Source organism: Indicator indicator, chromosome 2, assembly GCF_027791375.1.
Source record: "Indicator indicator isolate 239-I01 chromosome 2, UM_Iind_1.1, whole genome shotgun sequence".
In the NCBI taxonomy this organism is placed as follows: Eukaryota; Metazoa; Chordata; class Aves; order Piciformes; family Indicatoridae; genus Indicator; species Indicator indicator.
This window is the reverse complement of record NC_072011.1, coordinates 16,201,531-16,229,483: the sequence shown is the minus strand read 5'-3', so window position 1 is coordinate 16,229,483 and position 27,953 is coordinate 16,201,531. Positions and strand designations below refer to the sequence as shown.

The 27,953-nt window shown below is 40.1% G+C and overlaps 1 protein-coding gene across 3 annotated transcripts in view; it reads right to left on the bottom strand.

Moving 5' to 3' along the window:
• AIG1 (androgen induced 1) overlaps nucleotides 1–27,953 on the bottom strand; it is a 122,756-nt gene that overhangs the window by 74,093 nt on the left and 20,710 nt on the right. The window contains exons 2-3 of one of the 3 annotated variants that reach the window (XM_054394023.1): nucleotides 10,431–10,586; nucleotides 2,874–2,975 (exon numbers count right to left, since the gene is read on the bottom strand). In XM_054394023.1, coding sequence (XP_054249998.1) covers nucleotides 2,874–2,975; nucleotides 10,431–10,586 — 258 coding nt within the window. The remainder of the gene's footprint in view (nucleotides 1–2,873; nucleotides 2,976–10,430; nucleotides 10,587–27,953) is intronic. The other 2 variants (XM_054394032.1, XM_054394041.1) reach the window with 2 other exon arrangements.

Here is a 27,953-nt window from a genome sequence, read left to right as displayed (position 1 = left end):
TGAGGTTCATTTCCCTTACGTTTTCCATTTCTAGAGAGGAATTTTTTTATAATTAGGAATTTCTTACATGTTGAAAAAGTGTTGCTATGAAAAGAGTGATATCTCCCAGTATTAGGAAGGCATGCTATGTATTGAAGAAAACTGAAGTTATTTTACTCTAGTAATATTGTAATCACAGAGAAAGGATGAGAAAGGAAGAGAAGAAACAGGGGGATGAGAATTAATTATTATAACCTAATAAAGCAGCAGACGCTGCTGCCCAAACCACTTCTGTTTGGGCTAATGCATTGAATTGTTTCAGCTCTTCAAACCATTACTTCATATAGCATTCAAGACAGTCACCTTAAAATGCTTCTAAATTTTGAATGCTCTCAAATATTTTGAGACATGCCCATATTACTAATGGAAATATGATTGCTATTATTACAGTCATGATTTGTTGACCTGTTCATTCCTTTTCTACATGTGGATTTTGAAGGCTCATGTTGACAGTTGAGCAGCTGGTCACAACACATCTGGACATAAACTTGAGGATACAGGTTTTCAGTAAAAGTAGGTGTCTTTTCCTGTGGGTAATGCATCGTTTTAAGTTTTCCTCTCTGTGGCCTTTTTGGTGATAAATATGTGTTTACAGGAAACTGCTGTGAAAAAAGCCTGGAGAATGTTCACAGTTTAGAAGTAACATTGAGGCTCAGGTCCTTAGGAGCTGCACCAGGGACAGCAAGGGAAGCTCACAGGGGATAGGGATTCATCAGCAATGCTCCGTGAGCAAAAGGAACCCACCTCTCACTGACAGATTTCTCTCTGATGAAGGTGCTGAATCTCTTGTGTGAGTTTTGTTGTACAAGGTTCAGCTCCAACAGTCACTCTTGCATTCAGAAAAATGATCCCTGAATAGTGCACAGCTGTTGTCAAATGTGCAGGAAAAGATGGGAACAAATGTTTCTTTCTGTAAAAACCAACAGCCAGGGATCCGAGCTTCTCTAAAACTGCATTCCCAGAGGTCCTACCCTTTCACCAGGGGAACCTCTACCATAGTCTCCAAAATCTGCCATCTCAAAATTGTAACTGCTACTAAGGGAGATGGTAGCATTCTCAAAGCATTTAAGAACCCCTTTGTATTATGACGGTTAATGCATCAGAATTAATTAGTATGAAAACTGGTGAGGATAAAATGATGGATAAAACATTAGAGATAATTAGACTGAAAGGTGGTAAAAAGCCCACCAGCCATAAGCCTTCTCAGTGATCAAGCTAAAGGAACTGGGAAAAATGGACATGACACAGCAAACCCTCTACGGAAGAGTTTCAAAAATGCCTTCTAAATGTTTCAACTTGAAAAAAAGTAAGATGATTTCACACAATTCCTTTCATCAAACTCTATTATATCAAAAAATCCCAAATAATAGCCCTTGTCAAATATTTCAGTAAGTATACATTCCTACAGAGCCACATGAGCTTGAACTGCCTTTTGGTTATGGCACAGAGGAGACTTCCTAAATACATAGGGCTGTTTGTTGTCAACTGCTTCACAATGTACACTGATGAAAAATGTTATAGGTCAGGTGCATTCAGTATGTGGAATGTCACCTGGAAGAAATGTCATCAGAGCCGGCAATGGCGGGGTGTGGGGAAAAAAATGAATGTATGTATGACTTGGCAACATTTCCAAGTGTTCAGTTTGCAACCTCAAAACTCAAGGGAGGACAGTCTGAACAAACACAGCAGGAGTCATCAGACTCTTAGCTCTACACACACATAATATCATGCTGTTCTTTTCAAAATACCATAAAAACGTACAGCATCTATTAGAAGCCGATGCTCCTCTTGTCAGTAGCAATTCTCATAATGCTCCTGTAACACCCAGTTTAGGAAATAAAGAAGTAGCATTGCCATCTGCTCCACCCCAAAAAGGCCCAATTTATCAAGCCCAGCAGTAGTGGAAAAATCTTGATCTGCTCTGGTGATACACACCCTGATGGATGAGTTCTGCTGTCATCTACTGATGAACAGCACTGCCAAATGTTTTGCCATGCCTTGATATGGAAAACAAAGTAATAATTAAACATTTTGCATAGACTCAACTAGAGAAACAAACATGATGCTTTGAAACTCTGAATGCTGCATAAACAGTAGCAGGCACCTGATGGCAAAGTGTGGTTTTACCCTTCCCTTAGCATTTAAACATAGAATTGAGAGAATGAATATGCAACTTGACATACCGGAGAGGGATGAAAAGGTCAGATTTCTTCTCAAGGCACCGCTTTTGAGACTACCAAACCAGCAATTTTGAAACTTTGCACTGATGAATGGAATTCCACATTATTAAAAATACTCAGATCCTTGCTACACAAGTTTGGTATACTTTTGAAAAATGAGCAATTACATTTTTTTTCCTAAAAAAATACAAGTCCAAAAAGCACAGTGAGATTTTTCTGAACAAGCACTTTAGTTAAAATGTTTTCATCTGCTTTGGTAGAATGGTAACAATTCATTCCAGTGTTTCTATAATTTTAAAGCAGTATCTGCCAAAGTCAGAACTTCTGTTTTGTGGAAGAGTCTCTCTTGATTAACTTTCCTCATGACCAGGGTGACATTGCTCTGTGAAAGATACCTTATGACAGAAAAGAGCCGATCCCCACAAACAGCCTGGGACATAGGACACACATCAGTTTAAATATTCACAACTTCAACCTAACAGGATTTCAAACATGACTCAAACAGTCAGGAAAAGATGTTATTCTTGTTTGCAAACAATGTTCCTTAATTACTTCTGAGGGGATTAGCTCTAAGCATATGCAGAGGCATGCACAGGGATATCAGCTCCTTGCACTTTTGGGTAGGCAAGGAAGTGTTTGCAATACTTTACTCACCATTCCATGATTTAGCCATGCTGGTATAAAATTATCAAGCAGCTTTGGGTAAACCAGTTCCCTGTCGTAGATATAGACGCTCCAAAACATCGTCACAACAAACTATGAAGGAAAAAAAGAAAAGGCAAGACATTTTAAAACACATGCTTCTGAAGAATTAGCTACACATTTCAGATAGAAAAATGGGGCAGATAGCAAATGATCTACAGACAGACACAGACATTACTGGTTTTTGACCAAATCATCCTTTAACCAACTGTGGGAATCTGGATTATTCTTAGCACTCACAGGAGTTTTGACTTTTCTTGGAAAAAAGTCTGATTTTTTGACATACATACCTGTAGCCAAATTACAACTGAGAACTGTACTTTAGTAGCAGATGTGGCACATAAATAATGTTTCACTAACAAAATAGAAAACAAATGAAAAATCAGGTAAAATATCACTTGGAATTCATAGAACATGTAAATATGAAACATTTACCCCCGAACCGAAGCGCCAATAAACTCATCTTTGTACCTTTGCATGTCAGCCACCAGAATAGCATTGTTTAAAAAGAAAAATTAAGCTTTCTTTAACCCTTCTGCAAACAATTCACGGACTAGGATCCACAGAAAAGTTGTTTGTCAACATGAAGTTTGGCTTGTTTTTTTGTCAGAGACCATTTATCAGGAGCCTAGAGAAGGACCATTATTTCCTCTAGACTAAGGACAGGACAGATGGCTCAGATAAAGTTTGTACTAGGCTAAATTTTTGCCAAAGTCTGCACAAACTCTTTAAAGATAGCCTGATGTCTGAAAAGCAAGACAACAGAAACCCATGAATATGTACGGAAATAATAGCTTTAGCTTACATTAGCTGGAGAAAGAACCAAGTAATACTCTAATTAGAACAAAATTGCTTTCATACCTTGAAAGAGTCACAATTTTCTAGTAATAAAAGGATTATTGTTTACAGCCACAAAACCCAACACTGGGCCAGGAGCTTTTCAATGTCCATTTTCGGGGATCTTTCCACACTAGTAACAAGTCCATGTTTAAAGTCTGAGAGGTATCAGATCAGCAGGGAAGTATTCAGTTACATCCAAACTGATGTGGCCGATGATTTAACAGCTAATTTGGGGGGTCAGTAAAAGAAAGTGCAAGAAATACAAGGTGAGCACAGCAAGGTTAGCAAATTACTAGTGTGTGTGATAGTGTAGGCAAGTTTTTTCATATGCTTCTGACTTTGGAAAGCTAAAATTGAGGTTGCAGTTTATCAATGGCACCTTGTTCTAACCACAGATATGCAGACTTCAGCCAGCCAATACACTGTTCCCTCAGTGTGAATATAGTACATAGTTTCTTGGTTTCCAACACACTTGTCCCTCTGTTGTGATAGCTATCAGTACCTGCTCAGAATAAGCTTGGACTATTTGACTAGTGCATTGAGGCCAGGGGAAAAAAAAAGGTTATGTGGACAGACTGAAAAATATTGCAAGTGTAAAGTACCCCACAAGAAGTCTCTCCTCTGGGCCAGTCTTGGCATTGGCACAGCCTAGCTTTTTATGCACCTGCTGACACATAAGTGCCAAGATATGAATAGCTGAACAGCAGGGAAAATGGAAGCAAAGTATCCTCTTCTCTATAGGCTTCCTAGAAGTCATGTATTATCACAGTGGGTCTCTGGGAACCTGGTAAGCCCAATTGGGACATAAAAACATATTCTCAGATGAATGAAGATCAAAGCTGATACAGCTTTTTTTCCCAGGAAAGTCTTAAAGCACAAAAAATCATCTAGGATTTGGTCGAACCCTATTACACAGAATACAACAAAGATGGCCTGTTTGACCTGTGACTTTTGTGTGGACTAAAATAAAACAATAGCCTTTGCCAAGGAGGTAAAGACAAGAAAAGAGGGGACATGCCATCTGTCCCTTAACCAAAGTCAGCCAATGGATGGAACAGGATCAATCTAGCTAGTTGCAACCATCTGGAGTTACAGACGGCAAACGCTGCTTAGCAAAGCACTATCGCAAGGCAGACATAAGGTAAAGGAAGTGCGCAAACCCCAAGGTGTTACAGAAGTAAACTGTCTTAGGGGATGACCTGATCTGAGACTAACCCAACACCATGGAGAAGATCACTTCCAGTCTGAATAGTTTACCTTACCTTTCCTTACAATTAGTTCATTTAGATATGAACCTATAAAAATTAACTATTTTTGAACAGGTTAAGTGGTCTGTTTCCCTCCAACACAGAAGTGAGGGAAGAGTAACACAGAAAAAACCACTAGGTTGAGATAAAGAGTATGAGGTAAAAAGTTTTACTGAGAAAAAAAAAGAGATAATACAATGCACAATTACCTTATCCTATTGCAGAAGAAGTGTATCAAAATGCATAAAGCAGTAGCAGAAGCCAGTGAACTAAATCCCAAGCCAGCAAGCTACCAAACACCCACCCATCCCACCACCATCCCCACCAAAAAGCCAACACCCAAAACCCAGAATCCAAAAGCAGCAACCAGAACAGGAAGCCTCTCATGTTACAATCTGAACTTCAAGCCCCATAGTACTTTGCTCTAGCCAGCACTTTCATTTTAAAGATGGCATGAGGCAGAATGTTTTTGAGTAAGAACAGAAAATTCCAACTCAACCCGTGACACTATTACACTATGACCTAAAATGAACTATACAAATGAACTATTTGGACAAAACCAACTATAACAAGGACTTGCTGCTTAGCTACCTTGGCTGCCTCTGAAATTGTTTACTTCGATTAACAACCAACTGTTGGTCTGATATTTTAAAATCACTTCTATGCTTACATCTTGGTACTGGTAGACTTCTGTTTGGGCAGGGCTCTGCCAAGATCACACATGGTCATGCAGACCATGGTACAATTGATCTGTTTCTTTACACTGACTGTGTAAGGCTCAATCAGAACTCAAGGCTCAATGTAAAGCTAAATGTGAGGCTCAATTAGAAATAGGAGCTCTCATGCTCATGTCTTCCTTGTGACACAATTTATCACTTTTCTGGAAACTGTCATGGTACAGACCATGACAGGATGAAAAGGCTGCTTATATGCAGCAAACATCTTTCAGGGGGACAATATTTTGTTCCCAAGGCAAAATGCAGTTAACTACAAGTGTAAATACATTGTTTGTGAGCCTCTTTGAGGCTACATATACAAGCAAAGTGTTATTAAAAGCAGATGATAGCAAGCACAAATTGGCACAGTCCTGACTTTAGGAGGGATCTAGTGCTAGACTAGTATCACGCTAAAAAAATTTGAAGGAAATCACAAGGACTTGGAACTAAAAATCAGAGAAGATTCCTATCAAGCCATAGAATTCAAGAGGTAATTGCATCACTGCTCACTCATGTTCCCATCACCAGCCACCATGTCACCACACATGAGGGCAAAATCTAGAATAGAGACATTTTTGAATGGTTGAGCCAAGTATGGAAATAAAAGTATTTTGTAGTCTTGCCAAATAACAAGGTAAAAAGGAGATTGCAGCAAATGCCTACACATCTTTCCTTGGGATATGATCCCAGACTAGCAACACTGTCAAATCTACAGAAGAAAAGTTTTCAGTTTTCCTTTTGTAAATACAGAGAAAGAAGAGATAAATCATGTCTGGCTTTCTCTACATTGTATCACAGGTTTTTAAAACTATAAAAGTATAAAGAACAATAGAACATTCTAGCTACTTTAGACTCAGACCCAAATGGAGCTATTAAATCCACATTACATAGAAGATCAACGGTAGTTTGTGGTTTTCTAGGCAGTAATCTCTTTTCTAATAGGCAACAACATCAGTTTTCTATCTTCTTCCTATTTCTACTAAACAAAGTCTCAAACATCTAAAAATGCCTGTTTTATCTCTTCTTCCTCTTGTTTGGTAACAATTACAAGAAACATATTGATAAAACCATATACAGTTTACACAGATACTAATTAACCACAGAAACTCAGCAGCTTCATGTCTGTGTGAAACCAACAGATAAACACAGGAATAGTCTAAACTACTGGTGTAGTCTCTGATTTTCTAGTGAGTGTCATACTTCTTTAGTAGTGTAAATTATTCTGTGATATATCAGTGTAAATTACTACACTGATAAGGGGGGGGAGGGTTCAGTTAGTATAGATGAGAATTGGTAATGGAACTTCTAAAATGCCTATGCAAGCTTTTTTGTTCAATGGATGCTTCCTCATCTCTTAGGCATGTAAATGGCATCTCAGGCTTATATCAAAATAATAAAGAGCTAAGACATGTTGTCCACAGGCTTTTTGTGGAATAAGGCTTTACTGCATAGAAAATGGGTCTGTTGACTTTGGATATCATTCTATTGAATATTCTATTAACAAGAGAATCACAGAATGAACAGGTTAAAAGGGACCTCTGGAGATCATTCAGTCCAACCCCCCTGCCAAAGCAGATATACCCAGATCAGGTTCCACAGGAACCCTCTGGGAAGGTTTTGAAATTCTCCAGAGGACACTCCACAAGCTCTCTGGGCAGCCTGTTGCAGTGCTCCATCACCCTCAAAGGAAAGACATTTCTCCTTAAGTTCAAATGAAATCTCCTGTCTTCTGGTTTGTACCCATTGCCCCTTGTCCTATCACTGGCCACCACCAAGAAGAGCCCAGACCCAAACCTCTGTTGCAAAGCCACCCAAGGAGATTGTTTGCCCTTGGGCTGGTTCTTTCCCCTCCATTGGAAGGTGAGAGGAGGTTGGTGGTCAGATTTCCCAGGTGATTTATATGTAATACTTATTTTGTTACATTTCTTTTTCACACATCATTTGACTTGGGAGTAGAAACCCCTTTTCTCATCTGTTTTTTTCAGAACAAGTCATCTCAAGGGCTTCAGTAAGCAGGAAATGCAGAAAAATAATGTGTTGAATTGCTCTTGAAAAACTACAGTTTGTGGGCTTCAAAATGTTCCCCTAGTATTTGCATTATTCCCTAAACATAAACATGCCCTGTGTAAAACACTGAGCAATAAAAATAATTTAAATGTTAAGGTAACTGACAAAGTATTTAAGTACAACCACTGCTGTTACTTTAGAAACCCAACAAGGATTTTATTCACATCTGTCCAACTTTTATGTGTGAAGGTTCCCTTGTGCCACTACTGGAAACCATTGAGAAGCTCCCCAGAGAGGTAAGTGAGGGAGTCTCAAAGAAAGAAAGTCTGCATTTGAGCTTTTGTTCTTTTTTCCCTCTGGAGTGAGGAAGCTGTTGAAAGCATACAGTAAGCAAAGGAACTACAATTTTTTCCTGCAGACACTCTGGTGTTTAATAATTTCCTTCTAACAAGCACCTCTGGCACACTAAACTTTCACTGGGTATTTTCTTAGACATAAATAGCTCTTTAGAAAATAAAGGCAGCGTTAGATGTTTTCTACATTCAGGCCCTGAACTCCTTCTCCCTGTAATTCCACCAAAGAAGACCCCTCAGTAGCTAGCAGTCCCTCCAGCACTGACCAAGGCTTTGGCAAGTGATAGCTGCAGTGTCTGGGTGCTGCTGGAGAGGATCAGGTTTCAGGAAGGAGCGAAGACCAGTGTTAAGTTATGAAGTGCTGCTGTTTGTCTCCCTGTAGCCAGGAGAAGAAACAATCATGAAAGCAGAACTTTTAGACTTTCACTGTAAGAAGCAAAGTGAAATAGTACGTGGTAGTCAATTGCTTCCCTCTCACCACAGAAAAGTCACCTTGGAAATGTAGAGTCCAATGAGTATGGCAATTTCTTACTATTTGCTGAAGGTCTGGGGTTTTTAGTTTGAGACAGATGCTGTTTCTGTGTGAAACCCTTGGGAAAGCAGCTAGCTCTAGGTATGCAACATGTCTTTTGGGAACCAACTCATGTATGTTGCAGCAGCACTTCTAGCACAAGCAATGGCTACCTGGGATTCCTCCCTTAGAGATGTAAAGGGAAATAATGTCTGAAAGAAATGTGCAGAACTGCAAAGCAAAGTGAAGGAGCACTGCAAGGGTGGAGGAGCACACAGACAACCAGGTGGAGCTAAAACAGAGGCTGGAGAGACCCCGTAATCCTGAGCAACATGAGAGAACCAAGGAGGGTGTTTTCTGCTGCATGTAAAGGCTTACACTTTTAGATTGAAAAAGGTACTGAAGATCTTTCTATAAAGACAAATAATGTGATGTTGTTCTCCTTCCTCACTTATACCATCAACACAGTAGGAAAAGCATCTGTTGACAACCACAATCACAAGTACTTCTAGTTCACAAATTCCCTTGTAATACAAATGTAACCTAAATTTCCACACCCATAAAACTTGTATTTGCAAACTTGTTCAGGCATAGATTTTTTTAAAAACTGTATTAATTCAGTTTCTTCTATCATAGCTGGAGAACTGCAGTCTGTTACTTTGAAATTAATTGTGCCAGCTCTGAAGAGGCAGGCCAGCAAGTCAAGTAAGGGAAGGCTACCAGCTGGGTTTTTATAAAAGAAATACCTGCACAATGTTTCACATATGCTTTGCACTTTCTAACTTTCCAAAAGCATTCTGTAATTCTTCACAGATTGTGAAATCTCACATAAATGGTGGACCCACATTTTTTAATGAAGCATCTCTGAATATATCAAATTATAAATGATAGATTGATATGCTGTGTTAACTGCTGTTAACTGACAGTAAGTGATCAACTTCTGTGAAACAGTACTTCAGAGACATCAGACAGTCTTCTAGCAGGCCCACCATGAAAAAAAATGCTTCCAGTGAATTTACTTTTTATTTAGATCCTGAATTACAATAAAAGCAATATATTAATGAAAGGTTCATATGATTTTATGTAACCTTGACATAGAACTAGATTGACACAGATCACACTTCCTTGTAAAAACCCATGAAATTCTGGATTTTCAGCTGTTTTCAGTGTGTGGGACAAGTCATGTAAAGACATGTAAATGGCATCTTTTGCCACTGAAAGCAATGTGCAAAGTCCCAGTGCAGCAGGATCTGATCCAAAGAATAGTTTCATCTCCAGAAAGACGTGTGAAAAACAAAAAAGAAAGAAGTTTTCCATAACTCTGTGTGCTTTTTTACATTACCGACAAACCCTTTTTTTCCCTATGCTGTTTCTCTGTCAGGTCTGAATCTCCTCTAGGATTAAGAGGGAGCAACCTGGACTTTGACCTCTCCTCTTGCCCATGACTAAATGGCTTACAGCCTGAACTCTGGGTCAGGTCACTACGGTGTGAAACATGACACTTTCCCTATTTCTGATGATGACATGTGGTGCAGAATAAGTCCAAACTGACTCTCAAGATGCTGCTGGTACAAAGCACATTTGAAATCACCTGTACAATCAAGTTCCTATTGTAGAGTAATTTTTTTTAAAGAATAAAACGTAATTTCATCAACACCAGTGCTCCCTTACACCTGTCAAAAACATGAAAGTACTAAAATAATCTCTACCATTTTTTCCTTTCTACATAGCCTATGCATTGTGTAAATGTGGGAAAGCCTCTCAGCCAGAAAACAATCAGTAAATAGCATCACTCACCCAGTTTGTAAAGACGTGCACATTAAAGTCATACTTACCACTCCAACAGGAAAAGCTAAAACGGCCATCACCCAGTCACGGAGAGAAATGAGTTTTTTCAGCTGTCTTTCTTGCTCTTGACTATCATTTCCTTTAGTGAGAAGACTGGACAGGTCAGTCAAGACACAGATACCGAAGAACACAGCCTGGATAACCTGCATGGAAAGAGAACACACTCTTGAACACAAAGAATACCAGACCTTTGGCAGAGAGCAGGTTGCACACAAGCACACATGAGGAATATCGCCCAGGGAATTGAGAGTTGGGAAAACATCAGACCCTTAAATATGGGAAGAGTTTCTTTGCATAAAAGCAGTGTGTTTCTAGACCAAAATCCCTGAATGTCCACTGCTTCTCATGTATGGGGAGAACTGGTTAAAGTGGAAGGACCATTGAGGTGGGACTTCCCACCCTCACCTCAGACATGTGCCACCTGCCAAGGACTGAAATGCAGTCACTCCTTCCTGTCTTACTCCACTGAACTTAGCTCCCAACCCACAGCATTTGCTACCCATAAAATGAAATGAAAGAAAAAACATGAGGCAGGCAGAAAGGCAGGCAGGCAGAAAGGCAGGCAGGCAGGAAGGAAACATGATAGGAAATACAGAGATATATAATAGTTGATGGATTGAAGTACATTCCCTTTCTCAAACCTCCTTGTATGACTGAAATACTTGTAAATTCTGGCTGTAAAGCTGTGAACAACAGACGTTCAAATGGCCCCTCGATCTGCTTGCAATTCTGCTGCCATTGCCCTCCCCTCTCCAGGCTGCAGCTACATATAATTTACTTGATAAATAGATGGAGCAACATTACAAAACATTCCCTGAAGCCATGAAATGTGACAGACTACTAGTGCTAGAGCTGTGTATTATGCTAAAAAAAGGTATTACTACTTCAAATGGAAAAGTTACCATCTTTTACATAATTCCTGAAAAAAACATTTTATATAAAAATTGGGGCTCCTTGGGCCCCAATCACATGAACTCCTACTGTGCTTTTTTGTATTATTTGTTTGAAATAAGCACTTAGTAGGGAAAAACAAACTTCCCATACTGGTCCTTGTTTTCCACCAAACAGATGGCCTATTTGGAGAGAAAGAATAGAAGAACTAATTATGCATTTGCTTGACTCGAGAGGAGAGATGATACCATCTACTATTCACTCAAGAGTGTGAATACCAAAGAAGGAAAAAAGATTTAGGATGGGACTGGGAGAAAAAATATACCTAACAGTAATGAGATCAATCTGAGTGTTAAAAAGTTTAGGCTGAGTACCAGGAAATATTTCCTAACACAGAGCTCTATTAGACCATGAAACAGTTGCTCAGAGGAAGTGGTGGAAGAGTCATGGCTTGAGTCATTCAAACTGATATTGGACAAAACATTCAATAATGTACTGCAGGGAACAGCGCTACGCTGGCAGGGCCTGGACAAGTGACTAATGGATTGTTTGCCGCTCTAACTACAATTCCCTGAAATGGTCTCTCTCCAAAAAAACACAGACTCAAATAATCACACGCCCACTTTCCAAGGGAATTCAGATTGCACATCCACTAATCAATCACAAACTGAATAGCTTCTCTCCCCGTTATCCCATTATGAACATACCATATCAAAGTAAAGTACAATGATACAACAGAACCAGCGAATCACAGAATTGTTAAGATCCCTAAGATCATCGAGTCCATCCACAGACCTAATAACGTGTTCTGAAGTGCCATGTCGAAATATTTTATGAACACCTTCAGGGATGGTGACTTAACTGCCTCCCTGGGAAGCCTCTTCCAGTGCCTGATAATTCCTCCAGTAAAGAAATTTTTCCTAATATCCAATCCAAACCTTCTCTAGTGTAACTTAAGGCCATTTTCTCTTGTCCTATCACTTGCTACTAGGGAGAAGAGACCAACATCCAGTGCACTGCAACCTCCTTTTAGGTAGTTGTACAGAGCAATAAGGTCTCCACTCAGTCTCTTCTACTCCAGATGGAACAATCCCAGTTCCCTCAGCCACTCCTCACAAGACTTGTTCTTCAGACCCTTCATCAGCTTCACTGCCCTTCTCTGGACCAGCTCCAGCAACTCAATGTCCTTGTAGTGAGAAACCTAAAATGAACAAAGTATTCAAGGTGTGGCCTCTCCAGAATCCCAAGCTTCTTTCCTGCTAGGCAGCTTTCCAGACACTTGCCCCCAGGCCTGTAGCACTCCACAAGGTTGTTGTGACCCTTGGCTTTGTTAAATCTCATACAAATGACCTTAGCCCATCTATCCATTATGTTGAGAATCCTCTGCAAAGCCTTCCTGTCTTCAAGATCAACGTTCCCACCCGATTTGGTGTCATCTGCAAACTCACTGAGGGAGCATTTGCTTCCAAACTGAGCTAGTCTGGTAAAGTTAATGCCGGGGGTGGGGAGAATTTAAACCCACCATAGCACTCAATTCCCTCATCCAGATCACTGATAAAGATCTTAAACAAGGCTGTCCCCAAAACTGAGCCCTGGGGAACACCACTTGTGACTGGATGCCAACTGGATTTGATTCCATTCACCACCACTCTTTGGGCCTGGTCAAGCAGACAATTTTTTACCTAGAGAAGTGTCCACCCATCTAAGCCATGAGCAGCCAATTTCTCCATGAGGATGCTGTGGGAGACGATGAGAAAGGCTAAGTCCAGGTAAACAACATTCATAGCCCTTCCTTCATGCATTATGCTGGTCATCTTCTCATAGAAATAGATCAAGTTCATTGAGCAGGACTTGCCCTTCATAGACCCATGCTGACTGGGCCTGATCACCTGGTTGCCCTGCACATGCTGCATAATAGTACTCAAGATGATCTGATCCATGACCTTCCCTGGTACCAAGATCAGACTGACAAGTCAGCAGATCCCCTGGGTCCTCCTTCTGGCCCTTCTTGTAGATGGGTGTCACATTTGCCAATCTCCAGGCATCTGGGACCTCCCCAGTTAGCCAGGACTGCAGGTAAATCATAGAATCATAGAATCAGTCAGGGTTGGAAGGGACCACAAGGATCATCTAGTTCCAACCCACCAGCCATGGGCAAGGACACCTCACACTAGATCAGGCTGGCCAGAGCCTCATGATGGAAAGTGGCTTGGTGAGCAGTTCTGCAAGTTCTCTTTCAGCACCCTTGGGTGTATGCCATCCAATCCCATAGATTTGTGTATGTCTAGGTGATGCAGCAGGTCACTAACCAACGCATCATGAGGGTTTCATTCTGCTCCCCATCCCTTTCTTCCAGCTCAGCAGGCTGAAATCCCAGCAAACAACTAGTCCTACTACTAAAGACTGAGGCAAAGAAAGTATTGCACACCTCAGCCCTTTCCTCATCCTTGACCACTATGTTCCCCCTTGCATCCAATAAGAACTGCTTTCCAAGGGGGTCTGTCAGCCAGTCTCTGACAAAGGCCAAAGTCTGCCCACTGGAAGTCCAAGGTGGCAGTTCTGCCAATCTCCCTTTTATTTCTCCAACAATCAAACACTCTATCATTTCATGATCACTGTGCCCAAGATGGCCTCCAGCTGTCACACTACTCACAAGTCCTTCTCTGTTCACAAAGAGCAGGTCCAGCAGGGCACCTTCCCTAGCTGGCTCCCTCACCAGCTGTGTCAAGTTATCCCCCACACACTCTAGGAACCTCAGGGACTGCTCCCTCTCTGCTGTGTTGTATTTCCAGCAAACATCAAGGAAATTGAAGTCCCCCACGAGAACAAGAAATAACTGAAAACTCCCAGAGGGAAAGAAAGTACCCAAAGATTTCAGAGAGTAGGCATTAAGTAAACTATTCTACAAAAAGATTAACAATTAAAAATTCATACAGAAATGAGACATTTACACATTGAGCACATTCGTAGCAAATGAAAAATCATACACTGTTCAGGGAGGAACAGTTCCCACTTATTCGTATAAATATAATGCATGTACTTTCACTCTTAATTCTTCCTTTCCTTTCTACAATGTGAGAGAAAACTCTTCTGATGCCTATCAACATGTAGGATTAGACTAAGGACTTCCAGAGCAGCATGAGTCTCAGAAGCATAAACTGAATAGCCAGAGTCAGTGACGATTCATATCCTTTGTGGGTCTGGCAGAGGAAAAGCATAGCATGCAGCTACTGGTGCTTTATGGTATGAAATGAATTTTTGAAGTTCATGCTCCTTGGTGTGAATGCTGCCTAAGAGATGTGAAAAATTTACAGCAAGGGAGTAGAAAACCCCTTTAAACAATATTCTCCAAAGTGCCCTAGAGTTACTTCATATTTAGGACCTTCTTCTGAAAATCTGCAAGTGGTGAATCTACACCAGAAACATTACTTCAGAGGAAATATTTTCCAATTTTGCCTCTAACTAGAGTTGGAAGAAAAACAGTGATCTACAAAATGGCAAATACAAATTTGACAGGAAACAGGATCCCTTCATTATACCATGTAACAGTGACAGAGGCAGAAACTTGTAACCAGAGGATGCAAAACCAAGAAAATCATTAAACCAGGTATAAAATCTAACTTACTGCTGACCCTGTTTTCCCCATTGTAGCCTATAGGGGCCATTGCTACTATAGTTGCTACTACAGTAAGCACCCCTTAAGCTGTGATAACATAACAAGAAACAGAAATGGCCACCTACAAGTATTTTAGTAATACAAAACTCACAAAACTCTGAGCAAACACTTAAGTTGCTTCAGGAGAAAATAGGTATGAATAGAAGATGCAACCAAGCAGCTCAAACAGTGATACCTATTTACACGTATATGTGTGTGTGTGTGTGTATATATATATATATATACGTGCACATAGTTCTTACGAATGATTGAAGTGAACTGCTTGTACACGTCTGTCTCCTAAAAGAAAATGAAGACTTGCTTCAGTAGGACAGTTTTTCCACACAGGACACTGCAGGACAGCAGCTAATGACATACCCATATTCCCCCTAATTTTACTTCTGAGTTAGACAGAGAACATACTTCCTCATAAACTTTTTCTCAGGGCACAGAGACTCCTCTCTCTCCTGTGCTGTGGGGATTAGAATCATAGAGGCATAGAATTGTTAGGGTTGGAGAGACCTCAAGGATCATCTAGTTCCAACCCCCCTGCCATGGGCAGCGACACCTCACACTAGATCAGGTTGCCCAGAGCCTCACAGGGCAGGCTAAATCTCTGCATATCTGAGGTCAATGGAAATTTTCTCACTACTCCTTCCAAGGAGGAACACTCCCATTACATTCACTGAATCTGGGATTTCATTGCTGTGGACTTATCCTCTTTCAAGTGCACTCCTGTAATCAAAAGCATTCCTCAGAGCTCAGGGCAGAAGAAACGCAGAAGTCTGTGGAAGCACTACTATTATTCATGGGTAGCTTTTCTCATGTCTACATTTGAAAACAGAGAATACACTGTCCTCAAATTATTATTTTTGAGATTAACAGCACTTACAAATTATTTCATGCACCCCTCTATGAGATAAAGCGTCTCTGTAGGCTGACAAGCAGACAGCATTGCCAGAATAAAACATGGGAACCACACTCAGAAAATCAGCAAGCAAAAACAAACAGGCATGGGAAATTAATTAAATTTTACATATTCCAAAATGCCATGTGTCAGGGGTTACATGAATTGCATGCTCATGTGTGTGCACACACAGGTGTATTAGGCACGTGTACCTCACTTACCAGGTAAGCTTCCACTGTTTAAAGGTAAGACTGTATTTAGGAGAGAGATTTAAGAGCCCGCAAATATAACCCATACCATCAGAAGATTAATTCACACTACAGTATCAGGGAGACCTGGCTGATCTCTGGGGACTGAGAGTGGCAGGGAGACAGTCAGGGCCCATCCCACCCTTGTCCAGGAGCAGGGCAGCCAGGGGCAGCAGGGCAGTCCCAGTCCCAGGCATGAGGCACCTCTCTCGGGGCAGGCCACCAGCCTATGTGTGAAGGGCAGACATAACCTGACTCATGAAAGCAGCATTCATGCTTAAGACAACCCATGGCTTTCCACAGGAATATGAAAGTTTAGCTCTACCAGCATGCAAAATTGCTGAAAGTTGTAATTTCTCATGTATTTCAGATTTCACAATGTCATATACAGAACATGGTCTGATTTTCATTTTCAAACCACAGGAATATGATTCATAGTCTCAGAGTATCTGTTACTATTTGTTCTTACCTTGTGTCACTTTAACTTCCATTCCTCCAGCCTCTACACATTATTATTTGATGTACAAATGCACTAAGCTTCAGCAATTAAGAAGACTTTAAGAATGTCTCAAGTAATTGAAGTCTGATTTTAATCTCTCTTCCTGCTATAAACACAACTGATTGCACTCTGTTTTGGGACCATGCTTGCTTGGGTTGTAGTGTATCTGGGCATACATTGGCATGTGTGGACAGCCTGCATCCTGTAGCAACAGCTCAATTATGTGTAGTTGCAATACACCGAGTACCAGGTTAGGTAGAGAATAACAAGGTATTTGTAACAGAAAATGCACTGTGTTTACAGAACAAAGCCATGGGCTGTAGCTGTTTATTACATCTGTTACTGCTTATGACTACACGAAGCTAGTGATTCTTCTTGTCCATAACCATTCCAGCGTTATTCACAGACACACTGCTTTTATTCTCATCACTTCACTTCCCCTCCCCTCATTCTATCTTTGTTTTATAACAGCATGCAGATGCTGGACAACACACAATCCAGTGTAAATTCCTGTCTCAGAGAAGGTACTGACTTCAGATAAGGAAAAGGCAAATCACAAACAAATGAGAGACATAAAGAAATAAGACCAAGAAGCAACATCATTTTAAGCATATAATACAATATCTATATGTATAGGTCTAATCACTTAATCTACAATTAATTAAAGTCGAAGTGCAAACACTGTGAAAAGTATTATGTACTACTCAGACTCATTACTTCTGTGCAAGGAATGGGGAGGAAGACTTGTATTTTACAAGTCACAGATAAAAGAGCAGTAGCACCTCAGGAGATTCACTGGCTGTTAAGTTGGGACCATGCAGTCAGACCTCACATGACAGCTTCTTCCAGACTGGCTGAAGTGCTGCCATGGCCATTTTAGTTTATTTTGCTTGCTGAAGCAGGTTTCAACAATATCATGGACCTCTTCAACAGAGAAAAGGAACACAGCCCCTGCCTGTTAAAAAACAGTAGCCTGAGAAACCAGATACACAACATATAGGAGAAAAGTAAAGGACAAGGGAACAAAACCAGAATAGCCCAAAGGAATACTTAACAGATATGCCATCTATTTTACTCTGAGTTGCTGGTTGGTTAGAAATCCTGAAATAAGTATTTCTCCTATTCCTCCGTTCACTTACACAGATTAGAACTTGCATTCCACTAGTAAAACACAACACATTGCTATCGGAAGAGCCATTAGCTATTTGTAAGTGCACAGATACAAAGCCATATAAATAGCTAGCACTGCCATCATTCGAAACAATTATTCATGTCTCCCTTTACAACCTTAAGTGGGGGGAAAGTTCCTCTAACCACAATGTCACACATGAAAACTATTCCTTACTAGGAAATGTTCATGACTTAGTCATATGACATGAATGAGCTTATAAAACATGCCTAATCCCTTACCATATGATGTAAGTTCAGGGACTCCATCAAATATTGTCCTTTACTTTCTACAGAACCTCCTCTATTTTTTTTCTTTGAAGCCCACCAGTACTGTCCAAATATAATGAAGAATGAGATTTTACAATAAAGAGATTTTATAGATACAAAATTAATAAAGCCAAGTATGGAATTATGCATGGAAAAGAAACCCATTTGGGCTCTTGAGTCTGTTTGTAATAGGTACTACATTAAATTCAAGTGCTTAAGCACTACTGCAGAGCTGTGAAAGGGGACAAAGCAGTGTAAACTCATGAGGCTTTGTGTTTCGGAGGAGATGCATTTTGTAATTCTGCCTGCTGGACCACAAGATGTGTTTTAATCTGGACAGACAAAAACCCAACATTTTGTGTACACTATGCAACTTCATTAACAAATTAGAAAACCAAAATGTTTCTAAAATGTATTTTTTACAGCACCGCATTTCATCATCTATTAGAATTCACAATTTTCAGCACATGAAATAAAAAATAAATAAAAATTGATAAATAATATAACCATAGTGTTTGCACCTCTTCCTTTCTCTCTCTACCTTCCCCTGATTTAACCCAGAAAAATCCCTTACTGGGTTACACTTACTGAGGAGATTAAGTCTTAGACTGTTCTGTCTTAGCATGATTCTTGACTTGTAAAGGTTTCAAAAAATCTAGAGCACAGTTCTTAGAAAGGTAACATTGTGTTAATACAGCTTTAAAAGCAGTTTTCTTTTTAGTACTTCTATATGGACAAGTATATTATTCCCTACTATAACAAGCTAAGCTGAAATTTGGTAAACTATCAAAAATACTTGGAAATGTTTTAATTTTCAAAGGCAAAACCCTCACATTTAGTTATTCTTTTTACATGAGTAAAATATCCCTAACAAAAAGGCTGCCATAGTGGACAACAACTAAGGAATTAATTTTCAGGTGTTACTATATCTCAGCTGTGTTGCATAGATGATATTTCCACCATGATCCCAGCATGACAGGGTATATGCCATCTAGCTCAGAAGTACTAACAGTGTGGAATCCACTACCATGAATTGGATGAAGAGATGGAATGGACAAATACAGAATATACTAAAGCAATATGAACAATAATTTCACCATATGCTGAGAATGTGTTAGATTTTCTTATACTTGTGTTCTTCCTCTCCAACACTATGTCAATCCAGTCTTCCTTCTTCCTCTAAACATTATAGGTATTTTCTGGATATTTCTGAGTTATAGATGTCTGGGTATCTTACTTTGATCTTAGGTAATACATTCACAGAAGCACTAAGCTCATTGTTGCCGTATTTAAGAAATTATTATTATATTTATATCTTTTATCTTTTTTATTTTAAATTGTTTTGACTAAACTAATTTTCTAATAATCCCCATCTTCTTCCTTGCTCTCTTGCACTGCGTATAGAAAAACTGCCATTACTACTTACTGTATCCTGCTTTAAGACAGTGTAATTTCATTAAACTTATATAATCTATTCAGCAAACATGTATAATACAGTTTATTCAGAATAGATTATGATTTTATTAGGTTATATCTTTTATGTTTTTCTTTGCTAAAGATTAATCTTATTAGGATTATACACTGCACAGTGGGCTATGTCATTATTTTGGTTTAAATGCTAATTTTACACATTTCAGCATGATTGGTACACTCTGCAGCAGTAACCTTGCAGTTAACCAGGCAAGAATGGCAGATCCCTAGACAACATTTGGGAGAGCTAACTGAGAAGCCAAGACTTGTTCTGCAGCTGTCTGGGCTAAACCAAATTTAGGGTAGGGTTTATGATGGCTGGAAAGTCCCTAGCACTTTTAAAGTTAATTATCCTTCAAAGAAATTATATTTTATTAAGTACAGAACTTTCTCCAAAATATGGCCTTCTTAAAACTTCAGAAACTTCTGCACTGCACCATTCATGTTCAGAAATACAGTTTGAAAACCACTAGAGGGAAGCAATTTTGACAGATCAAATTTGAAAACAAAACTACACAGAAGTTTTTAAAAGTTAAAAGAGACTGGGTTTGGTTTTTATTTCTTTCCTTTTTAATTAATAAGGTAACAGCTGCCTTCTAAATTGCTGAATTTATAAAAGGTCATGACTGATGTATCTCAGCAACAAGAGGACAGATCTGGAAACACAAGTATGAGAGACACAACAGACTTCTGAGACATAGCAGCCTCGGTGCTGTCCTACCATGCCTATAGGAAATGGAAGGTTTTAATCTGTTTCCTGAACTCTGTGAAAGCAGTGATGAATGACTTCTCACACCAGTTCAGCAAGGCAAGCTATTAAGTGATATTGTCTCAGTTGGGTAATCCTCCCTCTCTCCAGGGAAGGGAAGGAAACATTAGGAGAGATTTATCCCACCTCTTTATCCATCCAGCCTACTTACAACTCACAAACCAAGTCAGCTGCAAACTCACATTGTGAAAAATAGCTCAGGTTTCCAATCAGAATCATCTTCAGCTTTTGCTTAAAGCAACTTTTCTCTCTTGGCTGACTGCTGTTGTGGATGAAGAAGTTTATGAGACAGCTAACGTATACTCAGAAATCAAGTTATTACTTAGATAAGGCTATTCTGTAATTAGACCACAGCAAAAAATTTTGCTATTCAAGATCCATTTGGGAAAAAAAAAAGAAAAAAAAAGAGAGGACATAATTTTCTATGCTAATTATAAAGCATGTGGTTCAGTGAAAGGTGATCTAACATGTTGTACTGTACTCAAGACTAATCTTTACTCAACATTTCAGGCAAGGCACTGTGTGTTATAAAGAGTTATATTTCAGGAGAAAAAAAAAAGTAGTTTTCAGTATCTTACATCTCTAAAGAAAACATGGGAAAACCCCTCATATAAGCTTACTACATTTCAATGAAACAATACACAGGAGGCTGAGCATTCATTAGTTGTGTACATTTTATCTCTAGATGGTAACATTTCCCTGGTTTCGTTGTCTTTCTCATTAATAAATCTCAAAGGAAATTACAGGTTTCCTGATTGTCATTGGAGAAAATGAGAGGGAGAACCAAGCTGGACAAGGTTAGGCAGGAAGGCAGCAGGGGACCCAGGGGATGAACTCTGGTGCTTTGATCGCTGGGTAGTCCTTCAAGCATTAGATCAGGATGTTTTCCACAAATCTGCACTCACTCTTACCGTGCTGGTCATTTCCACTGCTTACTAGGGAAACACTCCCAGCTTTATCAGAGAAATCTCAAGGACGTTTTCATTCCGACCAAATGCAGCCATGCTCTTGTTGGCAGAAATCCAAATACTCTTCCTCTCTCAAGCAGATCATATTCATCGTAGTTTTCAAAGTTTAGTTTAGTTTGCTTCACTGTGTCTGTCAAAGTTTTCTAATGGTTAGATATTGTTATTCTGACTAGCTGATCCATTTGTGCAAACCAGCTAGAGTTACCAAGGTCTCAAATATAACAGCTTGCCCAACACACTATTCCCACTTCCGTTGTTCTTACACCCTAGTTCATAAGAGCAAATCCTGATTTCAAGCAAGACAAGGACTGAATAAAACTTTTTAATTTTTCCATCATTTGTTCTGCTCTATATGAACAAGGTCAATGAGTGGTACTGGCTACCAGTACTACTGACAGTGAGCATGGCGCTTTGGAATCTTCTTGGCAGGAAAAGCTCTTCACAAGCAGTAGTTTGTAGATGAGGCAGCGTAGCACAAAAAAAACAAAAAACAAAAGCAAAAAAAACCATCTATGCTTATCAAGAGACAAAGCCCACTGGTCATCTGGGCAGATCAAATCAAGACATGCCCAAAGTATCACCTGGTTTAACCTCTTAGTGCTCCAACAGTGATGCCTCCATGCACCAGGCAGGTGTACGCTCGGTGCCCTCCAGATTAACACTGCAGCTGTAATTGTAACACAGCTGGGGACAAGGGCTGTGCCCCCGCACATGCTGGGAGTGCTGAGTCACACTAGGAACTCCCTGGGCAGTCCCGGGAACATCCCCCTAGTTTCTGTTGAGATGAGATAATTGACTGACAGCTACAGGAACCTTTCCCCGAGCAGTCCCGGCTCCACCAGAGGTCTGAGGGATCGACAGAACTCCCCAGGCAGTCCCAGTCCCTGTTAACAGGATAACTGACTGCATGATGGGGATTGGGGAGGCAGGGAGCTCCAGGCAGTCCTGGGAATGAACCAGGGGGGTCCCGCTTTGCAGACAGAAAATAAACCATAGAAATATAAAATCATACAATCGGTGAGGTTGGAAAAGACCTTTAAGATCATCAGGTCCAACCATTAACCTAACACTACCAACTAACACTAAACCACATCTCTAAGCACCACATCTACTGGCCTTTGAAATATCTCCAGGGATGGGCAGCCTGTTTCAGTGCTTGACAACCCTTCCAATTAAATAATTTCTCCTAATGTCCAATCTAAAACTCCTCTGGTAGAACTTGAGGCCATTTCCTCTTGTCCTATTGCTTGATACTACAGAGAAGGGACCAACACCCACCTCACTACAACCTCCTTTCAGGTAGTTATGGAGAGCTCCTCAAAAGACTCTTCAGCAACTTCACACTGCCCTTCTTTGTGGACACCTTCCAGCACCCCAATGTCCTTTTTGTAGTGAGGCACCCTGGCACTTGAGGAACATTGTCCTCAACCCATTGATCCAGCCTGTCCAGATCCCTCTGTACAGCTTCTCTAACATCAACTCCCATAATATCAACACTCCCACTCCACTTGGTGTCATCTGCAAACTTACTGAGGATGCACTCAATCCTCTTGTCCAGATCACTAATAAACACACTAACAAAACTAGCCTCAATACTGAGTCCTGGGGCACAGCACTTGTGATCAGCTGCCAGCTGGTTTTAACTCCATTCACTATCACTCTTTAGGCTCAGACAAAGTCTTTTTTTTATATCCAGCAAAGAGTAGACCCATCCAAGCCAGTTTCTCCAGGAGGATGCTGTGGGAGACAGTGCCAAAGGCTTTACCGAAATCTAGGAAGCCAACACCCACAGCCTTTCCCTCATACACTAAGCACCTTGTCAAGAAGGAGATCAGGTTAGTCAAACAGGACCTGCCTTTCATAAACACATGCTGATTGGGCCTGATCATCTGGTTGTTTCGGATGTGTCATGTGATGGCCCCACAACCATCGTTGGCTCAGGTCAGACAGATATGCTTATAGCTTCACAGATCCTCCTTCTGCCCTTCTTGTAGACAGATGTCACATCTGCTATATTCTAGCTCACTGAGACCTTCCCAGTTAGCCAGGACTGCTAGTAAATGAATGAAAGTACCCTTGAAGGATCCCATCCAGTTCCACAGACCTCTGTGTATCTAAATAGTGTAGCACATCACTAACCATTTCCCCTTGGATTATAGGGACTTTGTTCTGTTCCCTGTTCCTGCTTCCCAGCTCAGAAGGCTGGACACCTGAACACTGAACTGATACACACTATTTATCTATGTTTGTCATTGGATAGGACATTTTTTTTTTTTGAGAGGATTTTAACTGGAAACTCATAATTCATGTGCAGGAGTGTTCATGCAGGCTGCAGAACAGCTCAATTGTAAGAATTCATCAAACCACAGTTTGGGAAGTCTGATCCAAACAACCTCAAAATGCTGTCACAAGGGCACTTGTGACAAAGATTCCTATGCAGTCCTTTCCTGGACAGAAACTGGCTATACTGTCACTATAGTGACAACAGTAATACCAGAACTGGTGAGAACACCACCACCAATGTTACCTCAGGCAAAAAATTCAAATAAATCAGTTCCTTTAGCTAACACTGAAACCAGTGCATGTGTGACATGGACCAGAACAGTCTCCCAAGAAAATCAGAGTTTACCACCATGTAAACTGGCCACAGTGAAATCACACACTGGTTTAAAACAGCATCCCAGACTAGAAGGACATCCATCCAAGTAAATATATCTGACACCACTGCCAGATTTTATGTAAGGTGCCTCCAATTCTGTCTTGCAAAATACAGACTCTTTTCCCCAAATACTTAATAAATAACTACATTCCAGTATTCTGCCCTATTCCTCACAATACAAAAATGCTGGTTATACAGATGATGTTCATAAATGCTGGTGGTTTCTTGGCGATTTATAATCTGGCTGTAGTCCATTGCAGCACTAGGCGCACATACCACTGCAACAGAACAAGGACCTGTCCAGACCATCTGTAATCATGCAACATGAAACTCCACACCAGAGGCCCAGGGCACAGCTGCTGACCAGTTCTGTCAGTATGCCTGTCCTGAGACATTCAGTTCTAACAGTGAAAGCAGGTCATGTTCAACCTCTAGCTTTGGATCAGCAAGGAACCCTGGCATAGACACGTTATGAATTTCACACAACACTGCCTGATCAGGAGTCAGGACCTCTCTACCCTACTGTCACAAAAGCAAGGCCAAGCACTTGAGGCAGAGCTAAATCCAACCTGGATACTGTCCAAGACCATCACACTGTCTGGTGCATGTTCAGGAAAGCTTGCTTTGGATTAGAGACATTCAGGTGTGACACTGCAAAGAGGTCTTAGACATCTGGCTCCCAAATTGGAAAACACATCTCTCATACAACATTCCATTTCCAAGGAGCAGACCATAAAGCAGGGTGGTATTTAAGGAAAAATATAACTGGGTATAGCAAGGAATGGAGAATGTCTGGAAACCCATCCCCTTCCTGTATGGCACTACATGCAGCACTAAAGTAACTTTGGTCAGTTCATTATGTGAGACTGGTGCTCACAGCTTGAAGACCAAAGAGGGACCAAGTCTATGGATTCAACCCTTATCTCTTGGGACTGCTTGCTTTAACATATGGTGGAAAGAAAAGACAAATTCCTGCTATCAACTTTTACATGATATAAGTATACTACTTGCTGAGGGATTCACCTTCTGCACCCACTTCAAACCAAAATGAGCTTAAAGAGTAATTCCTGCTTTCAAGAAGACATATATTGCTGACAATACTAAAGGGCAGGATGTTCAGTCTTCATAAGCTGTGCTAATGTAGAAGAGAGCCCATAGGTGTCTTTGGAGACTTATACTAAGTTCCAGCCCTTTGCCTAGATTTCACAGGGCAAACTATTTGCTAAAATACTTTATCTGGAGCTAGAAATAGGTATCAGAAATCAGGTCTTCTGTCCCATCCTCCTTTCCCAAGCAATATGCAAACTGGACAACCATTCCTTAGGTATGGCTGTTTGTGCATGCTCAGTCTCTCATTTTGCTTTTAAAGTAATTGTTTTACTTGGTCAGAAAACAAATATATTTTAGAGGCCATAGTGCAGAGCACAGACATATCACATTCCTTCATGTACTACTGAAAATTCAAGGAAAACACATGCCAGAGGTGCTTTCAAATTCCACTTGACTCAAATCAATTACCTTATTCTTCCCACTCCACTGAACGGAAGAGGCACATATGAGCTCTGGGCATACCCAAACCTCTGTATTATTCTGCTGTCAAGACTGGGCCATTTGACTTCTTCATTTCTATTTATAAACACAGTCAGGTATTACAAGAGCCAGACTATTTAACCATGAAGAATGTCAAAACAGATAATGTATTGTGTCTCACTGAAATACAAACTGGCTGAGTGCCTAGCCTTTTGACTGCAAAGGTCCACTGCAAAGCTCCATCATAGCTCCAGCATCATCTTCTATCTGCTTAAAAAATTAAAAAAAGTTCTGAAAAACAGACAACTGTGAGATGACTGTATGGATAATAAAAATTGTTAATCCTTCTGTTGGATAACTGCATTTAGTTACTGGATCTGATGTCAACTTAGGAAGAGCAATACTTCACTGGAAAATGTAGATGATGACCCTCATTCTAACAAGATACCACTCAGCAGTGATCTCTCATGGTATCCATGCAGGTATGCGCTCAGTGAAGTAAGGGTGTTAACTTACAGTGGAACTAGTTCTCTGGAAAACTGTTATCCTTTTGTATTTAGGGAACACGTGCATACACAGTGTGATCAAAATTAGTACTACATTTTAAAGAACCTAGCAGTTGGTGTAGTAGCAGTTACAACACAGTGACTGGTTTTATGAGGACCACGAAATGTGAAGGAACTGTACTAAAACCTACAGCAAGTATGGCAAATCTAATATGGGTAGGAAAACTTACCCTTTTGAGAGGAGAACGGTGAAACAAAGCAATAACCCAGAATAATCACACTGACTCAAAGTTAAAATACTATAGCTTGCTATGGGTGTAGTCAAAACATATCTTTCATTTAAAAGCAGTATCACAACACAGTAATATCGTATTGTTATTAATAGAAAACTGTACCATCATGAATTTCATGTCTGTAGTTGCAACATTTATATTAATGCCCAGATAAGGACACATCAATACATAGTCAGCAAGTGCAAAAAATCTGCAGTAGAAATGGTTATATTTTGGGTACAGACTTATCAACCTTCTACACTAAAAGATAGATCATCATATCGTGATTTCCATATTGGGTCTTAAACTTAGAAAAATTACTCAATCTGTGTATCACAGTATTATTACAACATTAGAAATCACAGCATCACAGAAACATCCAGTCAGAAGAGACCTCAAAGATAGCCAGTCTAACCCCCAACAAAGCACTGAAGGGTCAACACTAAATGACATCCCCAAATGCCAGGTCCACACACTTCTTAAACACCTCCAAGCATGGTGACTCTGCTACTGCCCTGGGCAGACCATTCCAATGTTTGATAACCCTTTCAGTGAAGAGATATTTCCTAACATCCAGCCTAAACCTCCCCTGGCACAGCTTGAAACCATTCCCTCTAGCCCTGTCACTTGCCACCAATGAGAAGAGGCTGCACCCCTCCTCATTTCAGCCTCCCTTCAGGCAGTTGCAGAGAGTGATGAGGTCTCCCCTCAGCCTCCTATTCTCCAGACTGAACAACCCCAGCTCCATCAGACACTCCTTGTAGGTCATGACAGCACCTTAAATGTCTCTCTACAGATGCTTTCCCATCTTTATTCTGGTTTTTGCTGTTCCTGCTTCCCAGATTTTCACAATGAATAGAGTATTAGAGGGACTCTTCCCTCTAAATGACTACTCAAGAAATCAGAGGAGTCTGAAACACATTCTAGGATTGCGTTCACTTCACAGCACTTAGAAAATCTGCATTTATTTTGTTCCTAGATGCACAGACAACCAGCTTCAGATGGGGACTTTCTCTTTGATATTCAGATCTTTACCATCTTTTAGAGAAACTCGAAAATTTTAAGGGATCAAAGAGATCATCCATTTGTTCCTCATCTGTTTATAATGATTCTAAATGTCACACAGAAAGTGATTTTCACACAGGACTATCAGAAACCAGTCTATTTAATGGTATTATTGTACGTTATTTGGAAGTATAAATTGATTGTATACTGCAATATCTATATCAAGCTTTTTTGGTTTTTTGTTTGTTTGTTTGGGGGACTGGTTGTTTACAGAACCAACAGAAAATCATAAAGCAGAGTCCAATTGTTTCTTGGTTATAATTAACAAGATCTGTCTCAGTCCTCAAAAACAATACATTGTGCTTCCCTGGTTTTTACTTCTTTATCCTTTTTTAATGGTAATCTTTTCTAAAGTACAAATAAAAGAGATTTTCCTTGTATGTCAAGATATTTATTCAAGTCAAACAGAGGAGTAAGATTCACAACTGAGCTGTTCCCTATCAGTGGTCATTCCTTAAGAAAGCAGAATTAGTATATCTGTTAATTTCACTGTTGCATAACAGCACAGGAGAAGTAAAAAGCAAAGCAAGCAAATCCACAGCAATTTACTTCTTTGTAACTCAAACCATGGCTCTCAATTCAGTTTGAAAAAGACACTACGCTGTGTAGTGTCTAGTAGGAAATGCTACTGTAG